Raw genomic sequence first — 27,846 nt, forward strand, 5'->3', positions numbered from 1 at the left:
GGCCTGAGTTTATTATATGTGTTTTGCAACAAGCATGTATATATTTTCAGCTTAGTTTCCCAACCGTGGTCTTAGACTAGCACCTGTCCTGCACATTTTAGTGTCTCCCTACTGTAACACACACACGCTTCAACTCAGAAAGAGTTGTTAGGTGATTAGTTGAATTAGATGTGTTAGAGCAGGGAAAACACTAAAATGAGCAGGACAAGGTGTGCTGTCAGTGAAGTGCGTACTGTCTCTTTAAGAGTCAGTCTCCCATTGATGATGTCATCAGCACCTCATTTTCCTGTTCAGGAAGTGTTTAGTTAATGGAAAAGTTAAAGAAAGCTCCAGAAGTTCTAGGCACGACATTACCTTTTATCTGTTACATTTTGTGTTCCTGGATGTACAGTTGGTATGTTTGTGTTGTTAACAAAGCTTTAAGTGACATTTTATGTTTTAACGTAAGTTTACATTATATGTGTCGATTAGTTTGTGCAGGATTGCATTGTCATGGTTAAAACACTCAGTTAATTATAAAAGCACAGGTTTAAAAATGGCATGTAAGTTGCAAGCTTAAAAAGAATTAAGATTTCATTTCATGGCTGCTTATTGATGTATACCGAAGTTCATGCATTTCTACAGTTTTACCTGCTTCTACTACACCATTAAACCGAGTTCACTGAGTACTCTCTCCAGCATGGTGATTTGGAGGAGGAGTTATCTGTCTGTCAGCTTGTGCAGGGCATGCAAGGGTGGCAGAATAGTAAAACGACTGCTTCCTAACGGGCTGAAATACAGCAGAGCAGGTCAGTGTCATCCCATCAGAACAGTGAGAAGCAGGCTTCCACAACATTATGGAAGAACAGAAGTCACGATCCCCAAACAGTCTAATTACCTGGTCTGGTGGGTCAGTGACATCTAAGCTCTCTGCCAGTTCAGCAGCTGCCGTAGCCCTTGCAGAGGCCGAAGAGGCCAAAGTAAAATATGCAGATTAAAATGCAAAAAGCATGTTTAGATGCAGAGAAAGTATGCTTAGACGCACAACTTGATGTCCTAAATGCTGAAACACATTTCCCCAGTAGTCTCACAGTCAGCATAAACAGGCGTGTAACCTACCCTGATATAAATGTCGCTGGGCCATCACAGAGCATTCAGGCTTTAGAGAACAGAAGCACAATGTTTATTTCGGCCATGCCAGACTACCTGAAAACCACAGTCACTTACCTGCAGATACTCACCACCATGGTGTGGTTCAGCCATCAGCCTCAGAGAGAGAGAAAAAGAGAGTCATAGCCAAAAAGGTAGTGGAAAACTGGTGACCTGCAGGAAGTCAAGGGCAAAGCAATGCCAACAGCTGATGAGTGCCTTACCCCCAGAGCGATTAAGACCAGCAGCTCCCTTTGAATTCACCGCCATGGACTTATTCGGACCTTACCAAGTAAGAGATGAGGTGAAGAAGAGAGTGAGACTAAAAGTCTGGGGCATTGTCTTCAGCTGCATGGCATCCAGGGCTATCCATGCTGACATCGTGAGTGACCTGTCGACAGAGGGATTCCTGCTGGCCTACCTAAGGTTTACATTGCTGAGAGGACATCCCAGCAAGGTATGGTCTGACCCAGGCACAAACTTTGTAGGGGCAAAACCAGCCCTTGATGACCTCTACAGATTCCTAGAACACCTGGAGAGGTCAGGAGTTGAAGAGAAAGCTGCCAAGCATGGCACCAAATGGTCCTGGAAAACTCACCCTGCAGACTCCCCTCACAGAAATGGAGCAGCTGAAGCCGCGGTCCGGACTGTAAAAAGAGCCTTGCAGAATCTAGGTGGTGATGGTGTCTTCACATGGGGAGAATTCCAGACATTCGTATGTATGGCTGCCAACTTGGCTAATGAAAGGCCAATAGATGCAAGAGCACAAGTTCAGGAAGACTGTATTGAGTATGTCACTCCAAATTCACTCCTGCTGGGTCGGGCCCGCTCAAGAGGAGATCCAGGAGACTTCCAGTTTGAGGGTTACCCCTACAAGAGGCTGCGTGTGATTCAGTCAGAGGTAAACAAGTTCTGGAAGAAGTGGAGCCAATTGGCGGGCCCAAACCTCTTTGTCAGAAACAAGTGGCACACAAGAGAGAGAAATGTTGCAGTAGGCGATGTTGTCTGGCTTGCTGACCAGAATGCTGTAAGGGGCCATTTCAAGCTGGCCAGAGTGATCAGCGTCAACCCCGACAAAGAAGGGACGGTAAGAGACGTTGAAGTCCGGGCATTTCCCAGCTACCCAGTATTCATCAAGGAGCCAGCTCGTGTGAGAAACACAGACAGGACAACCAAGGTGGGAAGGAAGTCCATTACAAAGATACCCGCCACAATTCTCCACAGAGATGTGAGGCGTCTTGTCGTCTTACTACCAGTGGAGGAGCAAGTTAGTCAAGATCCAGAAGTGGATGAGTAATGTGACCTCCTTGGGTTCCAGAACCAGGAGCTCAAGTGGGAGGTGTGCTGTCAGATCCTGTGCAAGACTTTTATTTTGAAAACCAATGTGAGGCGATGTTTTGTTTGGTGTTTGAAAGAGACTTTTGTGTTGAAGTTTAGGCAACAGGAAACAAGACTGGCAGCCATTTTCTTTTATATGAGAATGTTGAGCACAAAGAATGTCACCTGGAGCAGAGTTTGTGTTGGTGTAAGCCACTGTGTTTGAAGTGTAAGCCATTTTCAGGGAGGCTACTGGTGAGTTGTTTTTGGTTTGGTTATTTGGCATGTTTGGTGTATTGATGGAGGCTAGCGGGTTGTATGCTACCATGTGGTGTTAGCTTAGCTCCTGTTTGCTAGCTCACAATGTTTGCTATGTACTAAAATGAATGTAGCCTGTGTGTGGAGCATAGCCTGTGTTTGTTAGCTTGTTAATGCCCACTATGTGGAAGTGTAATGTGTAATTTGTGCATTTCTGTCTCTTATTTTGAAGGTTTTCAACTTGACTTCATTCTTATTTTGAAAATAAATCAAAGGAAAGAAGATTTGGCGTCCGAGTTGTTACACCTTACCCTGAGGTAGGCTTAGGCCGTTTTCAAGTTTAGGCAGGCTTCAAACAAAAACTAAAATAACTTGACAGTTGAAAACCTTTATTCGTCACATGCACACTTCAAGCACGGTGAAATTCATCCTCTGCATTTAACCCATCTGAAGCAGTGAATACACACACGCACTCAGAGCAGTGGGCAGCCCAGAGCACCCAGGGAGCAGTCAGGGGTTCCGTACCTTGCTCAAGGGCACCTCAGCCCAAGGCCGCCCCACATCAACCTAACTGCATGTCTTTTGGATTGTGGGGGGAAACCAGAGCACCCAGAGGAAACCCACGCAGACATGGGGAGAACATGCAAACTCCACACGGAAAGGCCCTCGCTGGTCGCTGGGTTCGAACCCGGAACCTTCTTGCTGTGAGGCGACCGTGCTAACCACTACACCACCGTGCCGCCCCAGCCTTACCCACAGGTCAAGCCACACCCATCTTCGCCAGTAACATGTGCCCAGCTTCCTGCCAGCACCCCACAGGCACGCTATGGAGACCATCAAAATATGTCTGATCTTGTTAGGTTCATGGCACGTAGAGAAGTTATCACCACAGGCCTTCTGCAGTTTGACGATCGCCCAGAAAATTGTAGGGCTTGGAAAGCGTCATTCTTAAACACCACAATAGGCCTCGACCTCTCAGCTAAAGAAGAAATGGATCTCTTAGTTAAGTGGTTAGGTGCAGAGTCAAAAGAACAAGCAAAACGGATAAGAGCAGTGCATGTCCACAACCCAGAACAGGGACTTTGGATGATCTGGCAGTGACTTGATGAATGCTTTGGAGCACCTGAGGTGATCGAAAGTGCACTGCTCAAGAGTTGACAGCTTCCCTAAGATTTCAAACAAAGACGGGAAGAAACTGAGAGAACTGGGAGACCTGTTGATGGAGCCACGGGCGGAGATAGAGGGGGGGGACGGGGGGGGATTTGTCCCACCTAGATTTAAATTCACCTCGTTCGGTCCTCCCCCCACTTATAGGGAGGAAAAAACGTCTATGCTGTCTTTCTTTGCATAAGGCAAACCTCACGGAAAAATCAAAAGACTAATTACCATTCGGTTTATTGAGGTGCACAGCAGTACATACATTGTGCAGTCTGCGCAGTTGCAACTGGTTGCGAGCTCGAGCTTGGTTGCTATGGTTACGCACAACAAGTTTGACAGGCATATCGGGGACAGCTCCTCCTAGTTCAGGACCCCAACACGGCATGATGAAGGGTACCAAAAGGCAGAAAACGATTGCATCGTTTTTTCAAAAAAAAAAACGACTAAGTAAACTGTGCCTTACTTTATCATATCACCTTGCAATTTTTTGATAGTCTGTTCAAAGTAACGTCGTAGTGATCGTGAAAGTAAAATCGTACGGAGTAGAGAAGCCTTTCTGGTAGCCTCCTTCTTTCGGTGGCCTCCTTCTTTCGGTGGTAGCCTGTAGATACAGTGCTCAGAAGGCAGTTTTAATGTTTAATCTGGCGTTCCCTGCCATAATTTCAGCGAGCATATTGTTTCATAAGGAAACTTTGCGAAGAGTTGTTGACTGACTGCTGCTCACGCAACACACAGGCATAGTTAGAAAGTCAGGATGCACTGGTTTACACTTTACACACACACACCCACACACACTTAGCCCAGCCTCTCGCCATGTTTAACAGTTGGAACTTAGCGGTTTTAAAACTAGTTTTGCAGTTTTGCAATTTCTGTGCGTGATGATAATGTGTAAACTTTGGATTTCCATAGGCTATGTTAAAATGTTATCATTGTCCTGGCCTGCAGGTAGTTCCTGGTGATGGCAGTGAGGGAGGTGAAATAACATGTATACACACTACCGTTCAAAAGTTTGGGGTCACCCAGACAATTTTGTGTTTTCCAAGAAAAGTCACACTTTTTTTTATTTACCACCATAAGTTGTAAAATGAATAGAAAATATAGTCAAGACATTTTTCTGGCCATTTTGAGCATTTAATCGACCCCACAAATGCGATGCTCCAGAAACTCAATCTGCTCAAAGGAAGGTCAGTTTTATAGCTTCTCTAAAGAGCTAAACTGTTTTCAGCTGTGCTAACATGATTGTACAAGGGTTTTCTAATCATCCATTAGCCTTCTGAGGCAATGAGCAAACACATTGTACCATTAGAACACTGGAGTGAGAGTTGCTGGAAATGGGCCTCTATACACCTATGGAGATATTGCACCAAAAACCAGACATTTGCAGCTAGAATAGTCATTTACCACATTAGCAATGTATAGAGTGGATTATACACAAAATGGAATCATTTGCTGACAGATCAGTTCCCCCCAGTTCAAAAATCCTATCTGCGCCCCTGGATGGAGCTCAAGCAACAAAATCAGAGGGAGTGCTTACTGGTCTTGCCCGTTTAGATATAGCATGGGGCATAACCAGCATAGTTCAAAAACTGCCCTTCAATCTACAAGAGAGATGGATGACGTTAGGCTACACATTCAAAAGGCAGCATGGGGTTTCCTTTCCTCCATTTTCTGTTCTTGATTTTCATATCAGATCAAGCAAAGATGCGCAACGACCCCAGTTTTCTCCTTCCTTTCCATGCGGACTATACAAAACCAGAGCACCCTAGAAACACAAACAGAACCTCTGTCTCAGTCCACAAAATGGATGTCTCTCCAGATAAAACATCAGATGAAGACTTGCAGAAGGCCAACATTGATCCAGCGAAGCTGTGTCCAATCCATAGGAAGCCTCACCCCCTACACAAATGTCGTGGGTTTAGGGAAAAGGCTCTGGAAGACAGGAAGGCCTTTCTAAAGCAGAATGGTATTTGCTTTAAATGTGTGGCATCAACAACACACCTAGCAAGGAATTGTGAAAAGTCTGCAAAATGTAACGAGTGTGGTAGTGAAAGACATTACTCTGCCCTACACCCAGGACCTGTCCCTGAGTCTGTAAAGGCCCTTGTCCCTCCTGAAAATAATGGTGGGGAGAGGAGTGATTCTTCCAAGGAAGAAGTGTCAGCCAATTGCACTGAAGTCTGTGGGGTAATCTGAGCGGTAAAACATGTTCAAAGATTTGTCTTGTCAAAGTTTTCCTGACTGGTCGTCAGGATAAGACAATCAAAGTGTATGCCGTCATTGATGACCAGAGTAATCGTTTTCTGGTTAGATCAGAATTCTTTGATGTTTTCAAGTTAGACAGCCACAGTTCTCCTTACCGTTTGAAAACCTGCACAGGTGTGGCAGACACAAGCGGGAGACGAGCTCACGGCTTTCAAATAAGTTCCATAGATGGGCAAGTCACTCTTTCTCTTCCAACCTTGATAGAGTGTAACAATATTCCAAATAACCGGTCGGAGATCCTGACACCACAAGCTGCTCTTCATCACCCACACTTTCAGCCTATAGCAGGACAGATCCCAGAGCTCGACCATGACGCTTCAATCATGATGCTACTTGTCAGAGACATCATCAGAACACATGAGGTGAGAAGACAGATAAATGGACCACACGACGTGCCATATGCCCAAAAACTGGACCTTGGATGGGTCCTAGTCGGTGACGTTTGCCTGGGCAGAGTCCATAAGCCACCTAATGTCAATGTCTTCTTCACCAATACTCTAGAGCACGGTAGGCAGTCACTCTTCACACCATGACCTAATACTTATCAGGTGAAGGAGAGGATCTGTCAAGTGAAGGCCCCAGGAATGTACACTACTGTCTCAGTTGAGAAACCGGCATGAGACAAGTGCAGATTTCATAGAGGATGACGTCTTCAAGAGAACAGAAGATGATGGAAAAACTAGCTCTTTCCATTGAAGACCTTACCTTCTTCCACATCATGAGAAAAGGCTTCTGCAAAAATCAAGAAAACAGTTGGGTACCTCCCCTTCCCTTCAGGCCTCAGAGACGGCCTCTGCCAACTAACAGAGAGCAGGCCTTGAATCACTTCAGGTCATTAGAGCAGTCTTTCACAAGGAAACCTGACATGAAGGAACACTTCTTTGGCTTTATGAAAAGGATACTGGAGCAAGGCCATGCTGAAGTGGCCCCTCCACTCAAGAAGCATGAGGAATGCTGGTATTTACCTCTGTTCGGGGTCTACCACCCAAGAAAGCCAGGCCAGATCAGGGTGGTCTTTGATTCAAGCTGTCAGTATGATGGTGTGTCTGTCAGTGATGCACTCCTGACTGGTCCTGACTTCAACAACAGCCTCCTTGGAGTGCTTATGCACTTCAGGAAAGAAGTGGTAGCTGTAACTACAGACATACAGCAGATGTTCCACTGCTTCCTTGTCAGGCCACAAGACAGAAACTTGCTCCGATTCTTCTGGTATCAGGATAATAATGAAAGAAAAAATGTAATTGAGTTCAGGGATGAAAGTCCATGTCTTTGGCAATAGCCCCTCCCCTGCTGTTGCGATTTATGGTCTCAGACAAGTGGCAAGAGAGGGCGAGGCAGACACCCGAGAATTTGTCGAGAGGGATTTCTATGTCGATGACGGGTTAAAATCATTACCTACAGTTGCGGCTGCAATCAACCTCCTCAAAAGAACACGGGGGATGCTGGCTTGTTCTAATCTGAGGTTGCATAAGATCACCTCGGACTGCAGAGAAGTCATGAGTGCCTTCCCTACAGATCATGCCAGTGGTCTGAGAGATTTAGTCCTGGGCAGTGACACATTGCCAGTTCAATGCACTCTTGGAGTCACCTGGGACCTTAATGGCCCTTTTCCACTACCCTTTTTCAGCTCACTTCAGCTCACTTCAGCCCGACACGGCTCGCGTTTCGACTACCAAAAACCAGCACGACTCAGCTCGCTTCAGCCCTGCTTAGCCCCTAAAACTCGCACCGTTTTGGAGTGGGGCTGAAGCGAGCCAAGCCGTGCCGAGTGAGGCTGGAGGCGTGAGCAGACACTCCCCTGTACACTGATTGGTGAGGAGGAGTGTCCTCACATGCCCACACACGCCCCACGAGCACGCTGGGATCTGTAAACACCGCAAACCCGGAAGAAGGAGAATTACGAATTACGAGAATTTCTGAAGCCTTATGCGCCTCGCCTCATCTATACGCTCTTGCCAGTATCTGTTGGCGTTGTCGGTGACAACAAGCCACAGCACCAAGACCAGCAACACTAACGACTCCATGTCCTCCATGTTTATTGTTTACTATCCGGGTCGTGAGACTACCGCTTAAAAGCTCACTGAATCAGTGACATACAGAGCATCGTGGACGAGTTCGCGGAGCGCAAGGCTCGCCGTATGCCCTTCAAATAATGCGCGCAGTAGGCTATTGATGTTTTATTATGAGCCATGTACAGTATGTCGCCTAATGTTTTTTTGTTTCTGAGTTACATGTTCGTTTGAAGGACTTAATGTACAAAATAACATAGTTGCACCCCGTAGTGTTGAAATTGGTAAACACAGTGCATTCAGTGAGGTTTGCACCGCCCTCCTTTTATTTCTGACTCTTCCTGTCACCGTTGCAACCTCTGAGCGCTCATTCGTATGCCCTTCAAATAATGTGCGCAGTATAGGCTATTGATGTTTTATTATGAGCCATGTACAGTATCCTAATGTTTTTTGTTTCTGAGTTACATGTTCGTTTGAAGGACTTGATGTACTAAATAACATAGTTGCACCCGGTAGTGTTGAAATTGGTAAACACCGCAGTTGCGGACATTTTGTAGCCTAAAATGATGTTATGATAAGCTTTAATAAAGGGCCCGGTCATTTGCCCCGCCCCCGGCCCGGCTCTGACTTGTTCCGCCACTGTCACTGATGTCACTGTTTGCGCTGCTTAATGACATCACCTGACGTCCACCCACTTTCGCTAACTCCACCCAATGTGTCCACCCACTTCCAGCCAGCACGGTTCAGTGCGGTTGTAGTCGAAATGCAACTCCAACAGCCCCGCTCAGCTCGACTCAGCTCGACTCGGCACGGCACGGCTCAGCCGCGTTTGTAGTGGAAAAGCGGCATAAGAGTGACACATTCACTTTCCAGGTGTCAAGTGATAGGAAGCCATTCACCCATCATGGAGTCCTGTCTACTGTGAATGGCTTATTCGATCCTCTTGGGTTCACTGCCCCAGTCGTCATTCAAGGCAAGGCTTTACTTAGAGATCTTACGGCGGACTCTCAAGACTGGGATGCACCTTTAGCCCTTGAAAAGCAGGAACTGTGGGAACAGTGGAGAGATTCCCTTCAAGAGCTCCAAGAGCTTCACATCCCCAGACCTTACACCCAACCTTCTCCTTCCGCTGCCCTAAACCGGGAGCTTTGCGTCTTCTCAGATGCCTCTGTCCTAGCAATAGGCGCAGTGGTGTATATGAAAATCTTGGACTCCAATGGGAATCATCAGATAGGTTTCATCCTTGGAAAAGCCAAGCTTGCCCCACGTTCAGGCTTGACTTTTCCCTGCCTTGAACACTCTACTGCCTTTTTAGGCTGTGGATGTGGCTGAGCTCATAAGATCAGAGATGGACATTTAATTTGACATGGTGATCTTTACAGACAGCAAAATAATCCTTGGCTACATAAGCAATGAAAAATGCAGATTTTATGTGTTTTTGTGAATAATAGAGTTCAGAGAATAAGGAGAAGCACTCAGCCACAACAGTGCCATTATGTGCCAAGCACCCAGAATCCTGCTGACCTGGCATCAAGATCTGTCTTTGCAATCCACCCCAGGGACACAACGTGGCTTACAGGCCCAGCATTCTTGACCCAGCCAGATCAGACACCTTGCAGTGCAGACAAATTTGACTTGGTGAGCCCTGATGAATATGCAGATGTGCATCCCAAAGTAATGGCATTCAACACTATAGCCAAAGAACATCCCCTTGGCGCAGGACGCTTTGAGCGTTTTTCCACTTGGAACTCACTACTCCGGAGTGTTGCACATCTGATACACATTGCCAGGGCTCGACATTAACGCTTGTCCGGGACAAGTGATACTTTATGCCAGACAAGTTCATCATCTCAGTTACTTGTCCGATTGGACAAGTGCCAAAATACGCAGATATTTGGGTTACATATCAAATTTATCAGTTTATTCACATGATTTCCAAAGCATTTCACTCGACATATTTTGATGAATCGCCGGATGTTTCTATTTGGAAAGAGCAATGTGTGCATGTGCAATATTTCACTTGTGAAACCAGCCAATACCGCTTCGTGTATTTGAGCTGAAAAGTAAACGGTCGTTTATGATTGGTTTTAATCGCAGACATCCCAAGTCTCCTGGAAGTTCCGGGAGTCTCCTGCATATTGATAGTGGCTCCCTGATGCCCGCAAATTGGAGAATATCTCCCGAAATCTAGAGCAAGCGAGTAAGAGCGTGCACGTGAAACATTAATGTCTGCATCGCACATATGACGGAGTGCACAAGAGAGAGACTGCGTGTGTGCCTGTTCATGTAACACATGCTAGACAAAGAGCATCCTGATTGGTTTACAGACATCCCAACCTGCAGAACCCCCCCACCCCCCGATGGGTCATGCAGCATCTCCCTGAAATGAGTTTCTGCAGGTTGGGATGTCTGTAATCGTGTCATACATGTGGATTTGTGGATGTGATATTTTGTTCTTAAAATTTTATGTTCGTAACTTCTACTCTATTGGAATATATTACTTCTGAACTTCAGCATAATAATTGGTGAATTATGGTATCAATCAGTCTGTTTTTTACTATATTTTTGAACTTTTACCTCAGTATGTCAAGTATTGATTACTTTTGATTCATAGATATTATGCATATGTCAAACCCTCCAGGATTTCGCGATGTTGCGATTTGCAACTTCAACACAAATTCAACCAATCTCCGCGAATTCAGGGCGGTGTTGCAATTATATCCAATTTACCGCAACTTTCCCGCAAATTCGACCAATCGTTGGCGTCGTCTTGAGGTGACGTCGACAAACTACCTTCCGCCTTACTTCCGTGTATATGTTCAAGAGAAACAGCATGTGCGCAGCGTTGCCAGATTGGGCGGTTTTAAGTGCATTTTGGCGGGTTTTGAACATATTTTGTGCTGGAAAACGTCAGCAGTATCTGGCAACACTGCGTGTGCGAGTCAGTGTTTATATAGGCTTAAATTCTGTTACTGAAAGTGTGTTATGTTTACAGTGAAGGACTGTGTGCACTTTATTTTTTTTACTTAATACAAGAAATTAATGGATGCCAACATTTTTGCCAAAATGGTATTTTATTTTCCATTGTTTCGGCAGCTTCAGCATCATACTGTGAGATTCTGTTCAAATTGTTTTTTTTCTTCTATGAAGCCTGAGCCATTTATTTTATTAGTTTATAATTATTGTTTAATTTAGTCTTCAGGAGAGACTACTTGCACACAGTACTAGTATTAGTAGTTTTTTTTTTTCTTACATGAAAGCTGAGGCATTTATATTACGTATATTTTAAGGTAACTTCATGTTGTGCTGTGAGGTTCTGTGCACTTTAACTTTTGAACCAACAGGTGCATTTGGATAAGTAAAGCCTATTTTTCTGCATTTTTGTAGTCCTGGTAATCTTTTATATTGGTAAAGTTGTTTATAGGACCATTTCTCAGTGTCTGTTTTTTTTAATCAATAGTTTTTCAGTAATAACTTAATATTTAACATATCACTCAATTTTAATCACAAAAAGAGAAAATCGCAACAATTTCTCGCAACTTTCACTTCCTCCCGCAATGTAATCGCAACAAAAACCTAAAAAATACCGCAATTTTTTGGAAAACCCCCCGCAACATCAGACATTTTAGCCCGCAACAATCATAAAAAAGGCCCGTGAAATCCTGGGGGGACTGATATGTTGTGAATTTGGAAACAAATGCAATAAAGATTGTTTGGTTACAAATAGTTTATTTGTGGGGGGTTTTTTTTCCTCAAATATTTCTTCAGACAAGTCAACTTCACATTCGGACAAGTAAATTTCCTTTCAACTTGCCTGACAGGACAAGTGGTTTCAAAAGTTAATGTAGAGCCCTGATTGCCCGCTCTTTCAAAAAGGATCCATCCAAGGAGTCAAGATATTGTAAAGGTTGGCATCGCTGTGCTGCAGCCTATGCTGTGGAAGAGCTTGCAAGAGCCAAGAATGTCATCATTAAAGCTGTTCAGGAAGAGGCTTATGCAAGAGAATTTCAGTGCATTAGAAGTGGTGAGAACATCCCTAAGGATTGCCCCTTCCTTCCCCTGAATCCTGTCATAGGTGAGGATGGCTTCCTGAGAGTTGGGGGATGCACCTCTCAGGCAAACACTGGACCTGATGAGAAGAATCCCATCATAATCCCTGGGTGACATCACCTTGCACTTTTGATTGTGAGACATTATCATGAGCAGACTCAACATCAGGGGCGACATTTAACTGAAGGTGCTGTATGAATGGCAGGTTACTGGATTGTGGGAGCTAAAAGATGCATATGCGCTCTCATCTTCAAATGTGTCACCTGCCGAAGGCTCCGCAGAAGATATGAAGCCCAAAAAATGACAGACTTACCTATGGACAGAGTCAGCATCAAACCTCCATTTACGTATGTGGGCGTTGATGTGTTTGGGCCCCTGAGTCCTGTCTCCACAGTTCTGTAAGACCCATTCATTCTGACTCCCACAACTCTACTCACATAGAAGTCCGGTCCATCTCCTGTTCCTCCAGGTGAATTTTACGGTACTGACCTCTACAGACGCCAGTGGAAACAAGTACAAAGTCTGGCAAGTACCTTTTGGGACAGGTGGCAGAAACAATACCGCTCTACACTCCAACCAAGAAGAACATCACAGAGGGGACTATAGTGCTTATAAAAGACTGTCAATCCAAACAGAATGACTGGCCTTTAGGTCGCATCACTAAAGTATTCCCAAGTGAGGATGGAAAAATCCGCAAGGTGGAGATCAAGGTTGCAGACAAAGAAGGGATGAAGTTGTTCCTAAGACCTATAACTCAAGTAGTGACACTCCTCCCTGCTGAGTAATGATAGGTTGGCTTTTTTATTTGTGTTCATAATGGCAAAGGTAGTGGTATCCTAGGATACCAGGCGGGGAGTGTGTTGTCAATGATGTGCATACTGTCTCTTTAAGAGTCAGTCTCCCATTGATGTCATCACCTCATTTTCCTGTTCAGGAAGTGTTTAGTTAGTGGAAAAGTTAAAGAAAGCTACAGAAGTTCTAGGCACATTACCTTTTATCTGTTACATTTTGTGTTCTTGGATGTACAGTCGGTATGTTTGTGGTGTTAACAAAGCTTTAAGTGACATTTTACATTTTAATGTGAGTTTACGTTATATGTGCCGGTTAGTATGTGCAGGATAATATTTTAACCATTGTCATGGTTAAAACACTCATTTTAGTTAATTATAAAAGCACAGGATAGAAAATGGCATGTAAGTTGCATGCTTAAAAAGAATTAAGATTTCATGGCTGCTTATTGATGTATACCGAATTTTATGTATTTATCATGTATTTCTCGTTTTACCCGCTTCCACTACACCATTAAACGGAGTACTCTCTCCAGCGTGGTGATTTGGAGGAGGAGTTATCTGTCTGTCAGCTTGTGCAGGGCGTGCAAGGGTGGCAGAATACAAGGGATACTCCAGAAAAGAGTTACATAAATATATTTTGGTGAGATGTACTTCAGTTACTTGTTGGCAACATTAGATTTGAGCTTCAGTGCTAAACTAGCTAGCGACATTGCTAGCGATGATAACTGCTTCATTATGCACAGAAACGCAGATGGGCCGCAAGGCATGCACCAGAGTGACCGAGTCACCTGCAGCGGTGTCATGAAACTCCTGGTTGAGTTGCTATAGAATGTCTGGTTTCGTGAGTTCTCGTATACCCCCTTTGATGCTTGTCTTCAATTGCAGACACTGAGTTTTTAATTATGCTTTGCCATGTTGCTCTATCTGAGGCATCCCTTTCCCACGTCTGATCAATAACTCCAGCATTCTTCATGTTCCTCTTCAAGATGTCTTTGTACCTCGGTTTCTGTCCTCCCTGTCTCCTCTTTCCTCAGCTCAGTTCTCCAAAAAAACAGCTTTTGGTATTTGCATGTCAGGCATGTGCCAGATGCGTCCAGCCCAATGAAGTTGGGAGGCTGTGAATAAGGGCTTCCACGCTTACTGTTCTGGCTTGCCTGAGGACTTCTACATTGGGGAACTTGTCCTGCCATCTTATTTTGAGGATTTGACACAGGTGTTGGAGTTGTAGCCTGGTCAGTTTCTTGAAGTGTTTACGATAGAGCATCATGCATTCAGTGGCATAAAGCAGAGATGGTAAGACTGTGGCATTGTATACTTTTAACTTGGTGGTTCTCTTGATGTCATGGCAAGACCACAGTTGCTTTTATAATGCACTGAAGGCTTTGGTGGCAGCTTGAATCCAGCGGTCTACCTCCAAGTCTGATGAGTTTGCGTTGGTAACTGCACTGCCTAAGTAGATGAAATTCTCAGAACTCCTAAGAGGTGTTCCATTGACCAAAACAACATTGTTTGACATTACCTGTGGCTCAGGTGAGGGTTGGTACAGGAGTTCTGTTTTTGTGGTATTGATTTTCAATCCATAGAGGGTTGCTGCTGTGGTAAAGCGACCAACAATTTCCTGCATGTCATCCAAATCTGTTGCTACAAATACAGAGTCGTCTGCATACAGCAGTTCTCGTATGCAAATTTGCCAAGTTTTAGTTGAGGACTTGAGTCTGGAAAGATTGAAGAGTTTGCCTTCCAATCAAGTCCTGATGTAGACTCCCTTATCTAGGTTAGTGCCCATAACCTCTAGGACTGCTGTAAGGTAGAGAAAAACAATGTCGGGGCAAGAACGCATCCCTGTTTGACACCATGATTGACGGGAAAAGCTTCACTAATGTCTCCTCTGATCGAAACCTTCCCAGACATGTTCTCATGGAAGAGCTTAATGAGCTGTATCAGTCTTTCTGGGCATCCATACACTTCTAGTATTTTCCAAAGCATCTCTCGGTCAACTGTGTCAAAGGCCTTTGAGAAGTCTACAAAAACCACGTACAGAGGTTGATGTTGCTCGATGGCTTTCTCTTGGAGTTGTCTCAGAGTAAAGATCATATCTGAGGTAGATCTGCCAGCCCTGAAACCGCACTGACTTTCTGGAAGTACATCATCTGAGATATTTTTAATTTGGTTTAGAACTATCTTGGCCAGAATCTTGCCTGCAATGGAAAGCCGAGATGCCATGGTGGTTTCCACATTTTCTCCTTTCTTTTTGTAGATGGTCACAATTAGTGTATCTTTTGAAGTCTTGGAGAAGACACATGTTCTCCCAGCATGCATTGTACAGTTTTAAGAGTGCAGCTGTTAGGCTGAGGCCATCTCGCTTTAACACATCAGTTGGGATGCTGTCTTGGCCAGGTCCTTTGCCACATCTTGAATCCTTGAGTGCTTTCTCAAGCTCATCTGATGTGATGGGAACACAGATCTTCTCTTGTTGGTCTCCTCTCAAGCCAGCAATATGCCTCATGATCGGCTGACCCTTAATAGTTTAGGAGATTGGAGAAATCCTCCTTCCACCTTCTTTTTATGTCTTCCAGATTTGTGTAGAGTATACTTCCATCAGCACTTTTCACTGGTGCCACAACATTGCTTCTTGGTCCATGGAGAGTCTTCAGTCCAGCGAATAATCCATGGTAGTCCTTCCTGTCTGCCAGTTTCTGCAGTTCCTCAGCTTTCTTGCACTACCATCTGTCTTTCATGGCTCTGATTTCTTGTTGCACTTTTGCTTTAATATCTTTGAAAGTTTTCATGCTTTAATCAGAGTTCTCTTTTAGATGCAAGTTATAAATTTTGTGTTTTTATTCTAACAAAGCTTGGATAGAATAAGCCTGTTCTTGAAACCAGTCTGGTGTACTTTTCTTCTGCTGTCCAAGTAGATCACTTGTAGTTGTGTACACTATCTTTCAGCTGTTGCCACATGTCCAGCATTTTCTGTGTCTTTTTGATCAGGGGTGTTTTCCTGCAGAGCAGTTGTAATAGCTATTTTGAGTTTGCACTGTGTCGCACCATTCTTCAACTTGTCTATGTCTAGTTTCTTATTTGTTGTGGAGGCTGCTCTCTTGCATTTAAGAAATACAAGTCTGAGTCTCAGCTTTGATTGGACCATATAGTGGTCTGTTGAACATTCAGCTCCTCGCATTACCTTTGTTGACAGAATCTCATGTTGGATCTGCAAGTCACAACATAATCAAGGAGATGTAAGTGTTTAGATCTTGGGTGGCACCAGGTGAAATAATTTTTGTCTGGTTGGTGAAAGTAGGTATTAGTGATGCATAGTTCATGTTGAGTACAAAAGTTGAGCATGAGTTCACCATTTGTGTTCCTATTTCCCTTGCCAAATTTCCCAATAGTACTTTTATGCATTACGTGATCATTTCCTACTCTTGCACTGAAATCTCCCAGGAGCAGAAACTTCTCTACTTGAGATACCCTGTCGATCACATCAGCTAACTCGTGATAGAAGTCTTCTTTTCCTTCATCAGGATAGGTCATGGTAGGTGCACACACATTGATCAGGTTTAGGTAGCAATCATTCCCTTTGGGTACACGTAAACTTATGATTTGCTCAGATATTCCCACAGGTAGTCATAGCAGTTTGCCAGTTATTTTATTCAAAATGGCAAAAGCAGCTCTGGGGTGGCATGGTGGTGTAGTGGTTAGCACTGTTGCCTCACAGCAAGAAGGTTCTGAGTTCGAGCCCAGCAGCTGATGGGGGCCTTTCTGTGTGGAGTTTGCATGTTCTCCCCATGTCTGTGTGGGTTTCCTCTGGGTGCTCCGGTTTCCCCCACAGTCCAAAGATATGCAGGTTAGGCTAATTGGAGATTCTAAATTGACTGTAGGTGTGAGTGTGAATTGTTATCTCTGTGCCAGCCCTGCAATGACCCAGTGACTTGTCCAGGGTGTACCTCTCGCCCAGAGTCAGCTGGGAGAGGCTCCAGCTTGCCTGCGACCCTGCACAGATAAATGGTTACAGATAATGGATGGAAAAGCAACTTGTGCACTTTTTCTTCTGTCCCTATTCCCACTCCAGAAGAAGGTGCATTTGCTCTCTTGCACTTGTCCTTGGCCTTCAAGCCTTGTCTCTTGGAGTGCAGCAATGTCGATGCTGTAGCAATCTAGTTCTTTCGTGATCAGAGCTCAGGTCTCTTATCCTTGTCCAACATGGTGCGGACATTCCAAGTCCCAACTATCAATTTCATATTCTTCATCTTTCTATCACTATTTTCGAGACCTGCTGGCCGTGGTGAGCCAGCCAGGTAAGGACTGGGTAAGCTTTCTTTACCGCACCTTTTCTCGGGGCTTCCCTTTCCAGGACAGGCAGTGCTCTCCCTAAATATGGCTGCTTGAACACCCGCAATGCTGCCTCAGCCCGCTGTTACCCAGAGCTTCAGCTATCTTGTGACCACCAAATGCGAGCTGCCTGTGTGTAAAGTTCCTTCTAGCAGCTTCCAGCTTCTCAGACCTGTTGCCATCACATTCACTCCATCACCACAGGGCTTTCCTATTTTCCTCTCCTAATGAAGTGCCTTGCACAGTAAGGTAAGACAAATGATGTGCCCCCATAGTGTTGTCTCTCTGGACCTCCAGACCTGAAGCCAAGTGGTACACAAAAAGTGCCACAGATCTGATGGGTACGGAAGTTGCCTCGCAGTGACAACTGACTTGCTGAGTGATGCCATCCATAGGCCATTTGAGTGGCTCTTCCACATGCCATCTGTTGGTGTGCTATTGACCCTGCTGGGTTCATCTGCCACACTGCATCTGAAAGCGCCCTGCTGCCAGCACCTTATTGGTGATGTACTATTTAACCTAGAGCTGGAACCCAGGCAGGTGCTACTACTCTTGGTCAGAGTGGACCTGGGAGCAATGGTGGTTAAGGGGTAACCCCACTTTCCCCAATACTCAAGTCCTCCCGGACTTGAGACACTCCACTGGTTGCAGTTTAAAGTCATACCTAGGACTAGTTTAACTTGATGATGCTTTGTAAACTATTGGCATTATCTTAACCAGCTTCATGAGCTAGTCACCTGGAATGTGTGTGTATTTAAAGGGATTAAAGCGCGCACACACACACACACACACACACACACACACACATATATATATATATATATATATATATATATACACACATTATTTTATATATATATATATATATATATATATATATATATATATACAGGCATGTGAGAAAATTAGGACACCCCATTAAATAATCAGCTTTTTATTTAGAAATGGTACACATACCAATATCCAGGCATGTTTTTATGTATTTTTCAAAAAGAAAGTGATTTGATTGCAATTTAACAACAAAAATGAACATTGTTTGACAAATCCAAAAAAAGAAAAAAAATAAAGTATGTATTTCAATGGAGGAAAAAGTTAGGACACCCTACCCCCTAGTAGCTAGTGTTGCCCCCTTTGGCTGATATAACTTCAACGAGACGCATTTTGTAGCCTTTTACCAGTCTCTGACATCGATCAGGAGAAAGTTTGGCCCACTCCTCAATGCAGAATTCTTTTAGCTGTGAGATGTTTGAGGGGTGTCTTGCATGTACAGCCCGTTTCAAGTCACCCCACAGCATTTCGATGGGATTAAGATCAGGGCTTTGACTTGGCCATTCCAGGACTCTCCACTTCTTCTTTTTTAGCCAGTCCTTGGTGGATTTGCTGGTATGCTTTGGGTCATTGTCTTGTTGCAGTATCCAGTTACGCTTCAGCTTTAATTTTTTGACAGATGGTTTCACATTTTCTTCAAGCACCCTCTGATACACAGTAGAATTCATGGTGGATTCTATGATGGTGAGTTGGCCAGGTCCTGCTGCAGCAAAGCATCCCCAAACCATGACACTGCCCCCTCCATGCTTTACAGTTGGTATGAGGTTCTTTTCTTGGAAGGCTGTATTTGGTTTACGCCAAACATGTCTTCTGTTCTGGTGTCCAAATAATTCAATTTTAGACTCATCTGTCCAAAGAACCTTATTCCAGAAGTCGTGGTCTTTGTCTATGTTCTCTCTGGCAAACTTCAGTCTGGCCTTGATGTTTTTTTTAGAGAGCAAAGGTTTCTTCCTTGCACACCTCCCATGCAAGTCACACTTGTGCAGTCTCTTTCTGATGGTAGAGTCGTGCACTTTCACATTGACAGTTGCCAGAACCTGCTGTAATTCCCTTGATGACACTTTAGGATTTTTCAGGACCTCTTTGACCATCTTGCGTTCTGCTCTTGGGGTAAACTTGCTCGGACGGCCAGATCTTGGCATGGTGGCAGTTGTTTTAAATGTCCTCCACTTGTAAATAATTTTGCGAATGGTGGAATGGCTAATGTTAAATGCTTTTGAAATCTTTTTGAATCCTTTACCAGAGTCGTAAGCGGCCACAATCTTCTTTCTGAGGGCATCAGGAAGCTCTTTAGACCTCACCATGGCGCTCACCTCAACATCCCAACTGTCAGGGCCACACCAAACTAAATTTGAGGTTTAAATAGGGCAAGGCTCCATTCAAATGCTGGGTAACGATGTACTAATCATGTGCACCTGACGTGATGCACCTGTTTGGGATTTTCAACATTTTAAGAGGGATAATATAGGGGGGTGTCCTAATTTATTCCTCACCAGAAATTGCATTATTTTTTAATTAAATTTTACAGAAAGTTTTAAAAAGGCTTTTCTTATTTTTTTATTGTTTAGTTATATTACTTGGATCCCTCATTTTAATTAAAATTTACATTAAATACCCATATGTCCAAATATATTTTAAAATACACAGGATTTCATGAGGTGTCCTAATTTTTTCACATGCCTGTATATATATATACATAAAAAAAATAATATCACGGGCGATTGCTCTAAGACAACGAGGGAGGCTCAGCCTCCTCTAAAAATGACGAACATCGTGTAGGATGAATTGCGCTAGGCTTATGTTATAGTCGACCTTATAACATTGCTATTTCAGATCCAGAATCATAGAAATATATGTGCTCAACCCAACTACAGTGCGAAATCATTCCGTTATAACTTTCCCCAGTTCGCCTAATATATATATTCGCGTGAGTTTTTTTCCCCCTCGTGACAGCGTGATGCAGCCCAGCCTCAGTGCACTTCAATGGCATTTGGGAGCTATGTGCTTTTCAATCTCAAAATGCAAGACGATTATTGGACAAATACTGCAAAAACGCCCGCCCACGGACTCCCAGCCTCACAGTGGGAGGGACATGGCAAAGCTTTCCGCGGGGAGACTGGTGATTGGTGAAAGCAGCCTGATATTTTCTTTGATTGACAGCTCGTTTCAAATAGACAGGCAGCGGTGAATCTCAGTTCAGTCCCATGCAGATTCGCAAGTGCTGTGGTGTATTGTAAGAGATCAGCTTACATTTTGATTTCATTCATTACATACGGTTTCTACCAGCTTTTTTAGTTTGTATATATTTTCATTGTAAATATAGTGTTGTCAAGTTTGCTATCTTAGTTCCAGAAATTTCGTTTATTTGAGTGACTGAACTTGAGGGGGCTAGTCAGCTAGCAAGAAAGCTGCGCACGGATGCCAAGCATTGCTGATTTTAATTTTGGCGAAGCCATTTGCCAGTCTTCCTTTCGAGGAAAAAATTAAGGAGCAGGGTAGACCAATGCCTCAAACTGACTTGGTGAAAAAGGTAGGGAATAATACTCGTTCCTTTCAGCTCTCCTGGTACGAGAAAGTGAATTGGCTAACAGCAAGTGACCCACATCAACAACAGTAAATAGGCTACTTTAGTAATATGTCATGGATGGACCAAAAATATAGAATCTATTTAAAATGTTTATGCTGAGTATATTATATTGGAATATATATTTCTCTGGATATGAATTAAACACAGCTACAATTTGGAAAACATTTTTAAACAAAAACACAGCCGAGAACATTTCACACTACAGACCTGGATTCAAAGTGAAGGGTTATCAAAATTGTCAATAAAACATTTCTCAGTCAAAATAAGTAAAATATAGGGAAAGTGTCAATGAATGAAATGTGTGGCACCCACCTCTATGTTTGGCTCCCCAAGGTCAGTGCTTGTGTCTATTCCAGAACACACTGCTGTTACTGCTGAGGTTCCTGACAAAGAGCTGCTTTCAATAATGATCAATTTTTAAACAACATGCCACATGCCACAATTTTAAAATATAAAATGTTAAAATATACCCCCCCCCAACACCACCATCATGTATATTGGACAGTAGGCTAATGGGCCAAAAGAACCTGTTATTTCACAGTTTGTGACCCTGCCAACAATCAGCCAGATCAGAGGCAAGAGTATGGGCAAAATTGATGTCTTTTTTCTTTTAAAATCTGGAAATATCGTAACCGACCAGCCTCCCCTGTTTGAAAGACTACCAGCCGCCACTGATATATATAATCAGCTGGATAGTACAGTGGTAATGCTCACTGACTACGACGCAGGAGATCGGGGTTTGAATCCTCGTCGGGGCAAAACATCATCCAGTAAGGGTCCTTAGGCAAGACCCCTCATGATATATCAGGAATGAGTGAAGACATAACTGATAGTCATACCGGCTCAGACGTCGCCCAGGTCAACAAGGTCTGCGTCAGTTGCTAGGGAACCAGGGCAAACCGATGAGAAATGGGCTACTGGAACAAGACATGGATGGACGAGGACAGAAAATATGGAATTGCTGGAATGCTACTATACAAGCAATCCCAGAGAGAGGGGATACATGCAGCGAATGTGGGACCATTGGATACTTCGAAACCCACAATCAAGCTGCTGACCTGAGAAGGAAGATCGTGACCCAACTGGAAACCTGGAGCCCCCGACGAATACCGAAGCTGAGTTGCCAAGTACCTTCAGAAGATGTGTATACTAGTAGATGTGAATGCTGCTCTGAAGACAATCTCCGCAAGAACCATCACTGATGCACAGTACAGCAACAGTAATCATGGAGATGCTTGGACACAAGCTCGGGACATAACAAACAGTATCCACCATGGAAAAGACAATTAGAGGCCAAGATAAAGGCAGCACGGAGAGAAGTTAGCCAGCTAGCTGAACTACAGAAAGGGAACATGGTGAATAAAGGGGCACCCAGGAAGTACAACTCTCCATACTAGAGGCACTCGAAACTGCCAAACAGCGACTAACAGCTCTGGCCACCCGGTTGAAGAGATACACCAAGGAAGGAGAGGCCAGGAGAATAAACAAGCTGTTCTCCACTGAACCAGCCAAGGTGTACTCTCAGTGGCAGGGAAACAACAACTGGTCAGACCCACCAAAAGCTGAGGTGGAAAAATACTGGAAAGACATATCACACAACACCGATGCCCAATGGCTAGTGGACCTAAGAGCTGACCACAGCAACCTCCCAGAACAAGAACCAGTAACCATCTCAATGGCAGACGTCCAAGAAAGAGTGTCAAAGATGAAGAGCTGGACAGCACCAGGCCTCGATATGATCCATACGTACTGGCTGAAGAAGCTAACTGCACTCCATGAACGCCTAGCAGCACAGATGAACCAGCTGCTGAGGGATGGGACCCACCCAGAATGGCTAATCCAAGGCAGGACAGTCCTAATCATGAAGGACCCCCAGAAGGGACCCATCCCATCCAACTACCAGCCAATTACCTGTCTCTGCACAACATGGAAGGCCCTGTCAGGCATCATTGCGGCAAAAATGAGTAAGCTCAATACATGAGCAAGGCACAGAAAGGAATTGGCAGTAACACCAGAGGAGCCAAGCACCAGCTACTGGTCGATAGAACAGTCGCCCAAGACTGTAAGAAGAGACAGACCAACCTGTGCACTGCCTGGATTGACTACAAGAAAGCCTATGACTCAATGCCACACACATGGATACTGGAATGTCTGGAACTGTATAAGATCAACAGGAACCTAAGGACCTTCATCCAGAACTCAATGGAAATGTGGAAGACAACCCTAGAGGCCAACTCAAAACCCATTGCCCAAGTCAACATCAAGTGCGGCATATACCAAGGAGATGCGCTATCACCACTGCTGTTCTGCATAGGCCTGAACCCCCTCAGTCAGATCATCACGAAGAGTGGCTACAGGTACCAATTCCGTAGTAGGGCAACAATCAGCCACCTGCTCTATATGGATGACATCAAGCTGTATGCCAGGAACATGCCAGGTTCATCTGTGCTGCTAGGCATTCATGGAGTGCAGTTAGCTTCTTCAGCCAGTACTAATCATGGCAGCACAAGAACAGGCCATAAGCACAAGAGCCATAGAGGCCAGGATCTACCAGAGTAGATCAGACCCAAGATGCAGACTGTGCAAAGAAGCCCCTGAAACAGTCCAGCACATAGTAGCAGGGTGTAAGATGCTAGCTGGATCAGCGTACATGGAGAGGCACACCCAAGTGGCTGGGATAGTATACAGGAACATCTGCAACCAGTATGGAATAGAAGTACCCAAGTCCCAATGGGCCATACCACAGAAGGTGGCTGAGAACAACAGGGCCAAGGTTCTGTGGGACTTCAGCTTCCAGACTGACAAACAGATCCTGGCTAACCAACCGGACATAGTGGTGGTGGACAAAGAGCAGAAGAGGGTGGTGGTGATAGATGTGGCGATTGCAGCTGACGCCAACATCAGGAAGAAGGAACATGAGAAACTTGAGAAGTATCAAGGGTTGAAAGAGCAGCTGGAACGGATGTGGAAGGTCAAGGGTTGCGTGGTCCCCGTGGTAGTGGGGGCACTTGGGGCAGTAACCCCCAAACTGGGAGAGTGGCTCCAGCAAATCCCAGGAACAACAACTGAAGCCTCAGTCCAGAAGAGCGCAGTACTAGGAACATCGAAGATACTGCGCAGAACCCTCAAACTCCCAGGCCTCTGGTAGAGGACCCAAGCTTGAGGACGACATGGATACCCCCCCCCCCCCCCCCCCCCCCCCCCCGGGTGAGAAGGGGATGGATATATATATATATATATATATATTGTGTGTGTGTGAATGAGTGTGTCTGTTCATGTCTTAAAGGAGATACATAGAACCTTTATTTTTAAATACATTTGAGTGGATAGTATCTCCATCCTTGACTCTTGTATGCTGCATAAATGGGAATAAAAAATGTATATTTTTGAGAGTTAAAATCGACCACAAAGTTGGCATTCGAGCTGCCCCGCTCAGCCCGCCAGCCCTGAGTGCATGACGTCACAGCAGGAACCGGTTTTAAGGTTGAGGCCTTTGACAGCTATAGACCAAAGTCATACAAATAAAAACTTATGGAGAAAGTAAGAAATACCGTTACTGACTTGCTCAACTAACACTGATTTGACTTCACTGATTCTGGGTTGGCTCTCATTAAAACAGGATAGGTGTTATAACTTATGCAACATTACATGTACATGCATGCATTTTCACTGATAAAACGTAAAAGGCTAATTAAATAATCAGATGAACTGAGACAATCACATTCTGAAGCAAATTAAATAATCTTATACCGGTAACTTAAACATGCAATACAAGTTACATGTATTAATCTAAATGCAGGTAAACAACGAGTGTTGCTGTTTTGTATCCAAATGAGAGTTGCAGCTTACCCGTCTGTGTTCTTGCTTCTTGAAGGCCGATCTTGTGGCCGATTGTTTTGAAACGATCTCACGTTCAGTTGCTCGTTTAGTTCTATGTTCATTCGCTTCTTTCATGTAAGGGTGAGATATTGCTGCTGAGGCAAGCATATCCAGCGGAGAAATCAGACAGCTGGTCCACTCATTCTCCATTTTCTCCATACTGAGTACGCCGCCATTACTGCTCAGCTCAGGCAATTACTAAAACCCAGGATGGGATGGGACGTCACCAGTTTTAGCAACAACTGCAGGGAGGTCACTGCCCAAGCAATATGTCACGTCACGTTCCGTCCTGGGTTTTAGCAACAACCCTCAGCTCACACTCCGGGAGAACAGGTGCAACTGAACTTAATTTTCTTTTCTTGTAGTTTTCTTTTCCTTTAATTGTTGGTACTGCACCCTCTTTTTCAATACGGGCTAATAGCCAATGCTCCTCAATAGATCAGAGGTCTTGTACAAGTCTTCAGTAAAATGTGCAGAGCAGAGGAGAGACCACTTCGTAGGTACCCAATGTGCCTGTGAACTTCTTGCAAAATGCATCCAAATCTTTGCAGTTTGAACATTCTTGGGCCATGAATGCAACGCAAATTCACCTTCTGCCATGTTGCTGTACCCGCCAGCAACACATCTGTGTGGCATGGTGATAAATTAGCTCAAAATGGAAGCTCGAAGTTGCAGTCAGCTCTGTTTTTTAGTTTAGCGGAAATGGTGATGAGACTGATAGCCCTCCTGCGGTGACATCACAGATGTCAAGGTGATTCACTCAGATCGCTACCCATATGAATCATTTTAATCATAAAAATTACTATATTAGATTTATTGTTAACGCTTAAAACTAATCCTATGCCATTCTTGAGGTCTCAAAGCATTTATAAACGAAGAGTGAGGCCATGGTTCTGCGTATCTCCTTTAAAGTAATGATGGACTGCCATTTCTCTTTACTTAGTTGAGCGGTTCTTGAAGTAATATGGATTACTACAGTTGTGGAATAGGGCTATTTACTGCATTTTTATTATTTACTGTTTGATCTCAAGCGCATTAAAAAGGCCAGAAATTTCACTAATTAACTTTTGATGAGGCACACCTCTTAATTGAAAAGCATTTCAGGTGACGACCTCATGAAGCTGGTTAAGATAATGCCAATAGTATGCAATGCATCATCAAGGTAAATGCTGGCTACCCTGAAGAAACTGAAATATATAACATTAACACTTTTTGTTTACCACATAATTCCATAGATGTTCCATATGTTATTTCATAGTTTTTATGTCTTCGTTATTGTTCTACAATGTAGAAAACAGTCAAAATACAGAAAAACCTATGAATGTGTAGGTGTGTCCAAACTGTTGACTGGTACTGTACAGTATGTCTAATTATATTTCTGCATAGCTGTGCCAGAGGCCTTACAGGCACTAAATCTATTACTGAAGATAAAGTACCAAGTGACTGTACGTATCTACCAGGTCTGTAAAATGTTTGGAAAAGCATGTCTAACCCCAGTGGCTGGGTCTGCATTAATGATAATACACATTACTGTCCTGTCCATCTGTACCAAACCTCCAACACCAAGCTTAAGTTCCAGGTTCAAGCTCGGCTGATTCTACTAAACATGACAGACTGGAGAACCTCAATCTCGTCCTCACAAAGCTATGTCCCAGAGACCCACAACGCTCAGAAGGCCTCTCTGACAACTTGCTGGAGGTCTTCCAAGGGTAAGAGAGCAAACAGGCTGAAGTCTCTCTCTCTTCTGTCTGGAGTCCTTCTTTAACTTTCCCACTCTCTAAATTATGCATTCCCTTGAAAATGACCAAGTAATGGCTAGGGGGATTTCATCTCTAACATGTTTCTCTGTTTGCATTTGGTTTTTTCCCTCCCTTCTACAATTTTTATGTGGCCCCTCATGTCAAGCGCAGATCACCACTCAAAACAATGTCCCCACCCTGGCAAGTTATGCATACACAGGAGTAGAGAGACTTTGTGGAGATGAGTAATGTATTTTTCTTGAGAGGAGCAATCCACCGAAACACAGAAGGATGTTAAGATCAGGCAGGCTGTTCTTATCCTCATGCATCTCAACTGCATTATTTAGCAAACAAACTCCATAGACTGCCTTGTTTCCCCTGGCCTGTCCACTTGCTCCGTGTCCTTCATGTTTCTATCGTCTTGTTTTTCTCTTGGTGGATTTCATATCCTCTCTTTTTCAGAGGCCATGTGAAAGAAGGACAAGGCAAAAAGATCAAGATAAATCAGTGATGTTGCACTAGTCTGTAAAATTGTGGTAAAAATACAGTGGCTGATGATTTTCTATAGATAGTTCAGTAAAATGATATCTAAAGGAAGTGCTCATAGGGCCGCAATGTTCATAGGGCTACAACAGGCATAAAGTTACATCAGCTTTTATAAAGGCTTATTCCAACAGGCGTCAGCATACATAAGGACAATTTGAATGTCAAACTGATACAGATTTAGACTAATATATACTTTCACATTTCATTCAGTACATTCACATGTACACTGATGTATATTCACATGGTAGCAAAGTGAAACATTTCCTTCACAAGCAACTGGGCATTGTGAGGATATACAGTGGCGCTTGAAAGTCTGTGAACCCTTTAGAATTTTCTATATTTCTGCATAAATATGACCTAAAACATCAGATTTTCACACAAGTCCTAAAAGTAGATAAAGAGAACCCAGTTAAGCAAATGAGACAAAATTATTATACTTGGTCATTTATTTATTGAGGAAAATGATCCAATATTACATATCTGTGAGTGGCAAAAGTATGTGAACTGCTAGGATTAGAAGTTAATTTGAAGGTGAAATTAGAATCAGGTGTTTTCAATCAATGGGATGACAATCAGGTGTGAGTGGGCACCCTGTTTGATTTAAAGAACAGGAATCTATCAAAGTCTGATCTTCACAACACATGTCTGTGGAAGTGTATCATGGCAAGAACAAAGGAGATTTCTGAGGACCTCAGAAAAAGCGTTGTTGATGCTCATCAGGCTGGAAAAGGTTACAAAACCATCTCTAAAGAGTTTGGACTCCACCAATCCACAGTCAGACAGATTGTATACAAATGGAGGAAATTCAAGACCATTGTTACCCTCCCCAGGAGTGGTCGACCAACATATGCCGCTTTTCCACTACAAACGCAGCTGAGTCGGGCTGAGCCGTGCCGTGCTGAGTCAAGCTGAGTGGGGCTGTTGGAGTTGCATTTCGACTACAACCGCGCTGAACCGTGCTGGCT

At 43.9% G+C, this 27,846-nt stretch overlaps 1 protein-coding gene across 5 annotated transcripts in view; it reads left to right on the top strand.

The window, feature by feature from the left end:
- Nucleotides 1-317: 317 nt before the first annotated feature.
- The window catches only part of LOC132889497 (uncharacterized), an 85,448-nt gene continuing 57,919 nt past the window's right edge, over nucleotides 318-27,846 (top strand). For 3 of the 5 annotated variants that reach the window (XM_060926066.1, XM_060926068.1, XM_060926065.1), the window contains exons 1-2: nucleotides 493-2,700; nucleotides 2,936-3,020. In XM_060926066.1, the coding sequence (XP_060782049.1) occupies nucleotides 1,340-2,425 (1,086 nt within the window). In that variant the 5' untranslated portion in view covers nucleotides 493-1,339 and the 3' untranslated portion in view covers nucleotides 2,426-2,700; nucleotides 2,936-3,020. Of the gene's footprint in view, nucleotides 395-492; nucleotides 2,701-2,935; nucleotides 3,021-26,163; nucleotides 26,306-27,846 lie in introns of those variants that run through there. The other 2 variants (XM_060926064.1, XM_060926063.1) reach the window with 2 other exon arrangements.

This window comes from Neoarius graeffei, chromosome 7 (assembly GCF_027579695.1).
Source record: "Neoarius graeffei isolate fNeoGra1 chromosome 7, fNeoGra1.pri, whole genome shotgun sequence".
Classification (NCBI taxonomy): Eukaryota; Metazoa; Chordata; class Actinopteri; order Siluriformes; family Ariidae; genus Neoarius; species Neoarius graeffei.